The sequence below is a fragment of the Orycteropus afer genome, unplaced genomic scaffold (genome assembly GCF_000298275.1).
Source record: "Orycteropus afer afer isolate SDZICR_OR568_19922 unplaced genomic scaffold, OryAfe1.0 scaffold00168, whole genome shotgun sequence".
NCBI classification, from domain to species: Eukaryota; Metazoa; Chordata; class Mammalia; order Tubulidentata; family Orycteropodidae; genus Orycteropus; species Orycteropus afer.
The window spans coordinates 2,663,081-2,671,030 of record NW_006921755.1 but is presented as its reverse complement, the minus strand read 5'-3'; the positions used below and the strand labels follow the sequence as shown (position 1 = coordinate 2,671,030).

At 35.3% G+C, this 7,950-nt stretch overlaps 1 protein-coding gene across 1 annotated transcript in view; it reads left to right on the top strand.

Moving 5' to 3' along the window:
- PRKCI (protein kinase C iota) overlaps positions 1–7,950 on the top strand; it is a 156,242-nt gene that overhangs the window by 124,917 nt on the left and 23,375 nt on the right. Inside the window, exons 12-16 of the mRNA XM_007946659.1 lie at positions 1,871–1,958; positions 2,981–3,106; positions 4,583–4,662; positions 5,976–6,065; positions 6,848–6,963. Coding sequence (XP_007944850.1) covers positions 1,871–1,958; positions 2,981–3,106; positions 4,583–4,662; positions 5,976–6,065; positions 6,848–6,963 — 500 coding nt within the window. The remainder of the gene's footprint in view (positions 1–1,870; positions 1,959–2,980; positions 3,107–4,582; positions 4,663–5,975; positions 6,066–6,847; positions 6,964–7,950) is intronic.

The window sequence follows — 7,950 nt, the reverse complement described above, 5'->3', positions numbered from 1 at the left end:
TGTGTGTGTGATTTGGGTGAAAATTTACAGAGCAAATTCATTTTCCATACAACAGTTCATACACTTTGTTTTGTGACATTGACTATAATCCCCATAATACACCAAACAACTCTCTTTCTACTTCCTCTTTATGGTTACCTTTTCTGTGTGTCCTTCTTTCCTATGCTTTTCCTGCCCTTTGAGCTCTCTCCCTATGCAAATACTGCCCTTCCGATTGCCCATGTTGATTATTCTGAGGGATGTACCTACCTGGTGTAAATGTTCTCATTATATGCCTATATATTGTTTGGCTGGAAGCTGCGGGAGTAAGTTCAATTCCAGGCCCAAAGGGTGACTAGGAGCAAGTTCAATTCCAGGCCCAAAGGGTGACTAGGAGCCATAGTCTCGGAGGTTTCTCCAGTCTCTATCATACCAGTACACCTTGTCTTTTTTGTGATTTTTAGTTTTATTTCACATTTTTCTCCCACTCTATCCAGGATCTCCTATTTTGATCCTTTTCCGAGTGGTTTACAGTGGTAGCTAGGCACTATCTAGTTTTTCTGATGTCCTGGTCATAGAGGCTAAGGTTCACATGATCCACTAGTCCTTTGGACTAATTGTTTCAATGTGTCTTTGGTTTTTATCATTCTTCTTTGCTTTGGACAAGAAGAGACCAATTATTGCATGTTAGGCGGCCGCTTGCAAGCTTTTAAGACCCCTGTTGCTGCTCACCAAAGTAGGATATAGATCAGTGTTTTTATGTAGCATGCTATGCCAGTTGAGCTCGATGTCCTCTGTGACCATGGTCCAGAGACTGTGGGCCCAGTGACTCACTCCCTTAGGGTTTTGGCTGTGGCTAAGAAGTTACCTTAACTTTGCCCCATTAACTCATATTATATGGACATTCTTATAGTGCATACAAATATGTAGAAATATCATCTGCCAAACTTATATATGATCATGGGTATATTCCCTTTTATTGTTGATATTTTATTTAATTGAGTTGTGACCAGAGAATGATATGAATGATAACTGCTTTAAAAAGTACATTGAGATTTTCCTTATGACCTTATTTGGTCAGTTTTTCTAACTTTCTAAGTATGTACTTAGAAAGGATATATAATCTCTATTTTTGGAAGCAAAGAGTCTGTCTGTTTCTGTCTCTTTGCTTGCGTACATACAGATATACATATTCTGTATGATATATATACTAGTCTAGCTTTTGGCCAAATCTTTCTCTGCTTACTAATATTTGGCCTGTTTGATCTATCATTTTCTGTTGTAGATGTGTTAAAATCTCTTATCTGACGGGATTGTGAAGCTTTTCTAATCATTTGATCCACTTTTTATATTTTGATGCTGTGTATGTTAGGTGCATACAGGTTTATATTTGTTACACTTTCTTGGTGATTGTTCCATTTGTCATGTAGTTTACTTATACTTATTAGTGCGTTTTGCCTTAATTTTTTTGTCCTATAACTAAAATACAAAACCAAAATACCTGTGCATTAGGGAGAAAGACCACAAGAAACACACCATAATGCCAGAAAGTGTTACGTTAGGAGGTGGGATTTAAAGTGATTCTTTTCTTTATGAAATATGATTCCTTTTCTCATATAATTTAAAATTTTATATTAAAGTTTAATTTGAAGAATAGAAATTATTTTAAATGTAATTTTTAATTAAACTGACCTTTATGAGCATCTATTAAAGATTATTTATTTAATGGTGATCTGTGATTTTAATTATAAAGGCAATTGGACTAGTGATACAGTATTTAAGCTTGATATATTACCTATAAATCTGAGCTTATATGATAACTAAACCAAAAGAATTTAAAGCAGAATTTTGAATCTTATTTTTCTTTGTTTTCTTTTTCTTTCAATAAAAGGAAGGATTACGGCCAGGAGATACAACTAGCACTTTCTGTGGTACTCCTAATTACATTGCTCCTGAAATTTTAAGAGGAGAAGATTACGGTAATAAATAAATAGGTGGTATTTTAGTTAAATGTGCTACCAATTGCATTATAGTACACTATAGTGTTTTAATATTGATCATGTCAGTATAAACTTTATTGATCCCATTACAACTTAAATGAAGTTTAAGTAGGTTGCCTCATCTTCCTCCCACAGAACAGCTGGTGAGTTTGAACCATCAACCTTTTGATTAACAGCCAAATGCCTTATTATACCACCAGAGCTCCTTTCCCAAACTCTGAAATTAGAGATAGTGGGTCATGACACTATTTGGGTACAAATTTGAATAATATTTTATTAGTGGCAAATGATAAAAAGTGCCAGGCACTTATTCTAAGCAGTTTACATATATTAATAACCCTATGGGGTAAGCATGATTTATCCCTGTCTTACAGATAAGGAAACTGGGATACAGAAATTTAAGTAACTTGTCCGAGATCATACAGCTAAAAGGTAGCAGAGCAGAGTTTCAGACCTCAGTAATATGACACCAGAGTCATGAACCTCTGGACGATTGTTCAGATTTCCTGGGACGTTTCCCCAGAAATCTGAAGGATGGTAGAAAGACTGCCTTTTAAGAAGCAGAGGATACATTTACCTTAAGAAAACATATTTGACTCCTTGAGTTCTGGGCCTTGAATTTCAGCAGATGAAGAGGAAGATGTAGTACTTCTTACAGCTGCTCAAAATCTGATTCCAGGGTCCAAGGGAGGTTGTTCTCAAATACAACTTAATTATATCCTCAAAACAAAATATTAGCTATGGGCATCAGTCTGAAATTACAGGCATATGTTTTATTACTCATAATTTTATGTTTAAATTTGTATTTTAGGCACCCACTCTTCTTAAGTGAGGAAGTACTCTTTTACTGCTGCATACCTCCCATGATAGTTATAATACTTTCGGATTTTGCTTGTTCGTTATGTTTGTGTTTTCATTATGCACTAGATTGAGTCTCTAATTACTGACTTTCAAGAATGCAAAGTAGATAATTTTCTTGCTTTAACGTTTCTTTTCTGAAGGTTTTAGTGTCGACTGGTGGGCTCTTGGAGTGCTAATGTTTGAGATGATGGCAGGAAGGTCTCCGTTTGATATTGTTGGGAGCTCTGATAATCCTGATCAGAACACAGAGGATTATCTCTTCCAAGGTAATTTGCAGTATTTTATAAGGGTTTTCAGTGAAGAATCGATTCTAGAGCACAAATGTGGATGGTGCAAATTAGTACTTTGAGTTGGCAAAAGGAGAATAATCAGGCAATGTACTCTTGGCTTAATGTGTGAGATTTTGAGGAGTTTTTTTTGTGTGTTATATCTTTTCTACTTCTGTAGTTTTCATCCCATTTGCTCAGTTACCTTCTTATGCTAAAAATAAAATAACAAAAAGCCTACTTTAGATTGTATGTCACAAACAGAGATTGGAGTTGGAAATCCTGTGGCTAGAGAAGACAGTTTAACATGTGGACCCAGAGGCCAAAACATAAGGCCAAGAATAGTGTGTGTGGGGGGGACGACCAAGAAGATAAAAGAGGTCAAAAGATGTGGGGGGGGGAAGACTCCATTACTGGAAATACAGAGGATCAAACAGAATAGAATTAAGCAGACAAGTACAAGGAGCTCCCCAATATATAATTCAAAGAAGTACTATGATTCTTTACCATAAAATTCTGTATTTAATAATTACAGCCATCAAAGGATATGAATATACATTGAATTTAATATGTAGTCAAATGTTGAGGGAATATGTGAAAAGACAATTCCGTCTCCTGGTATTAACCAGTGACCATTTGCTGCATAGATGATTCTGCTCCAAAGTGTTTTTAATGGCTGATTTTCCAGAAGTAGATTGCCAGGCCTTTCTTCTGCATTAGTAATTAAGACAAAAACAGAAAAACGCACGGCCATCGAGTCAGTTCTGACATAACAGCAACCCCTACTGGGTTTCCAAGGCTTTAAATCTTTACAGAAGTAGGTTGCCTCATCTTCCTCCCACGGAGTAGCTGGTGAGTTTGAACCATCAACCTTCTGATTACAGCCAAATGTTTTACCCGTTATACCGCCAGAGCTCCTTGCACTTGTAATTAGAGGTAAGCAAATTAAAACATTAATGTGCTATCATTTCATAGCCATACATTTGGAAAAACTTTTAAGGTATGGTAATACCAAGTGCTGGTGAGGATGTGAGCAACTGAACTGTCATATGTCAAAGACTGCTGATGGGAGTGAAAAGTGACACAGTACCATTGGAGAATAATTTGCCGATACCCAATAAAATTGGATACGTTATGTGCAGTAATTCGTGCCAATTACTGTTCTAGCATTTTACTCACTTAAACTTCAAAGCAGCCCTAAGAAGTGGGTGTTATTTTTAATCCCACTTTTTACAGACGAGGAAACTGAGATATACAGTAAGGTAGTCAAAGAATAAAACATATGCATGGAAATGATAAAAAGCAATTTCAGTTAGAGATTATCTCCAAGAAGGTGGGGGAGGAATGGGATTGGAAAGGTACACAAGGCACTTTGGTTGTGTATGTAATATCTTTGCTGAATGCCTTAAATATTTCATAATAAAGATCGAAGCCATGTTTAAAGTTAAATACAGTGCCATAATTTTATCTTTCTAGTTATTTTGGAAAAACAAATTCGTATACCACGTTCTCTCTCGGTAAAAGCTGCAAGCGTCCTGAAGAGTTTTCTCAACAAGGTATAAGTCATGTCTATAATTTGTGGAATATCTATGTTTATATAAATGGAGCTGGTGAGTCTAGAGGTCCAGGCAACGTAAAGTTCCAAAACAGCAGAGTATTTAACTTTTTCAATTAGATCTGGAATTTGACTCTTAACCAAAGAGTAATTGGCAGCATTAGATGCTGGGATGAGCTGTCTTTTCTGCTTTGCCCATATGGTTTGTCCCCAACTATATATTATATATAGTGTTTTTAATGTAGATGATATGTACAGTATACTCAATTAGGGAAAAACCAAATCTTTGCAGATCACCTCATTGTACTTTTAGCTCTATTTTTCATAATCCTTTGGATCATTATCAATAGCTGCTATTAATTACCATATGTTTATTGAACACTTTGGGACAGTGGTGTTCCCTACAGGTTCTCATATCATACTCTATATATAATCAGATAAAATTTAGAAGAAATGAAATGTTCTCTTTGACTCTTCAAGAGTCTACACATTATTCAATTGTTTGTTGTAGTTGGAAGGTTAGAACAGTTTTAGGATCTGTCAAGGATAATGATTTTGGTCATCATAAATCTTTATATGGCAGAATAGAAGGAACGTTGATAGATGTTTATCTCCTAAGGTAAATAGATAGGATAGTGATGCATTCTAATAAAATAAGTTAGCCTTGTTTTAAATAAATAGCTTATAGGAGGAAAGATTTAAACTTGAAACTAATCATTAACACAGTGAAAAATGAAGATTAGAGGTGTTAACATGCAAAACAAAGTGCCTTTTATGACAAAGAAAAATGGGAACATGCTCTCATTTACAGTAATGAATAAGCCAGAACTTTCTGTAAATTATAATCTTCTCAGTTTAATGATCCAGATACGGTTATATCATTATCTTACACAGATGATGGTTTATTGTTGTAATTGGGCATAGGGCTTTAAAATTGAGTTGAGAACAAAGTTGTGTTGAAGTTTGGAGGTTTGCATATTTTGACTATCACCTTAATCCATGCCAAAGAAATAGCTAAATGCCACTCAAATAATTCTCCTGCTCTTTTTCCTCTTGTTATTTTTTATCAGGGAGTGGTGATAATTTTCTGCTTTGGTTACATGATATGAAGAAGAGAGCCTGAGGAAACTACCTGTCAGAATATTCAGATAAATCACTTGGGTCTAGTCTTACACTTTCTAGAAATAAAAGGTAGACTATTCTGACCTTAAGAATGAAGGTATCATAGAGTAAGCAAGAAACACAGGTCACAAAGATGATTTGTTTAAAGGTATAACATTCACCTAATTCTTGAGACATTTCTTTCTACCATAGGATCCAAAAGAACGATTGGGTTGTCATCCTCAAACAGGATTTGCTGATATTCAAGGACACCCATTCTTCCGGAATGTTGATTGGGATATGGTAAGTAAATTTTGATTGCTTGCTTTATTAGATTACGTTATTATTTTGGGCCAATTTTTATTATTTTAAAACCAGTCTCTCAAATACTTTTTAAAGAACTTATTTTAAAAAAAACCTTCACCCATATCAAACCTCTCTGTTAATTACCCATCTGTTTTCCCTCTCTTCCCATCCCTGTTGTTGTTGTTGTTATGTCCCGTTGAGTCGGACCCGACTCATAGTGACCCCTCCTTGGGTTTCCGAGGCAGTATCACTACGGAAGTAGATTGCCCCATCTTCCTTCCGAGGAGTGGCTGGTGGGTTTGAACTGCCAGCCTTCTGGTTAGTCAAGTCCCTTAGGCACTATGCTACCAACAAAGAAAATTTCCTTCCCTGTGTAACCCTTTCCTTGACTTTTCACAATAATGGACTCATACAATATTTGTCTTTCTGTGGTTGACTTATTTCACTCAACATAATGTCCTGCAAGTTCATCCATGTTATGAGGTGATTTGTTGATTTTTCATTATTTAATGTTATGTGTATGTACCATAGTGTGACTGTCCATTCATCGGTTGACAGGCATTTTGGATTGTTTCCATCTCTTTGGTATTGTAAATAGTGCTGCGATGATCATAGGTGTTAAAGAGCTATTAAATTAAAACAAAAAAAAAAATTTAGAGTATTAATATAATGGAGTAAGTTGTAATATTAATGAAGACTGTAACAATGTTAAAGAAAATATAAAGGCAGAATATTTCTAAGAATGCAGGCTTGAGCTGTCATCCAATATGTCTTTTTAGATGGAGCAAAAGCAGGTGGTACCTCCCTTTAAACCAAATATTTCTGGGGAATTTGGTTTGGACAACTTTGATTCTCAGTTTACTAATGAACCTGTCCAGCTCACTCCAGATGATGAGTAAGTAATATTATACACTGAAATATTTTTAAAGTTTTTTGAAAGCCTTATTTTTAGTGGCTATGTACAGTATTTCATTATCAGATTATAATGTAATTTATCTAACCATTAAATTACTGGTTATTTGAATCTATTATCCTATTATAAATGATAATAACTGCCATTTATTTCTAACTATGCTTTCCATGCATTGTCTGTAATTCTCACAACAGCCTTGAAAGGTAGTTATTGTCTACAGGGAGGAAGTGGGAAGAGAGCTATTACATTGTGGGGATTGCAATCAATGTTATGAAACAAAATGTATATGAACTGCTGTATGGAAAATGAATTTGCTCTGTAAACTTTCACCCAAATCACAATTTAAAAAAAAAGTAGTTATTGTCCTCTTCATTTTACAGAGGACACTCAGGCTCTGAGAGGTTAAATAAAATTCACAGCTATCAGGTAGCAGAGTCAGGATTGTAACCTAAGTGAGATGAAGGCCTGTGCTCTTTTCCTGTGCTGCAGTTTCTTACTTTGATAATGACCGTCTTTGTCTGACCTCCTTAGTATTACCTTAAGATAAATTCCTAGAAAGGGAATTGGGTTAAAGGGTTTGAAATTTTTAAAGTTCTCAAGATGTATTGCCAAATTGCTTTTTCAAAAGATTGCATCAATTCATCAAGTCCAATATGCAGTGATCTAATTTTTTTTTAGTACATTTTATTGAAATATAATCTGTGTACAGTGAAATACACAAAACTAAAGTGACATGGGTCAGTGCTTTTTTTTTTCTGCAGTGTTCCCTCTCCTCCCCTCCCACCCCTGGCAACCAACAAAGAAAGTTTCCCTCCATATATAAACCTTTCCTTGACCCTCCACAACAACGAACTAGTACTGTATTTGTCCTTCTGTGATTGACTTGTTTCACTCAGCATAATGTCCTCCAAGTTCATCCATATTATGTGGTGTTTTGCAGACTCTACATTATTCTTTTTCTTTTTTAAT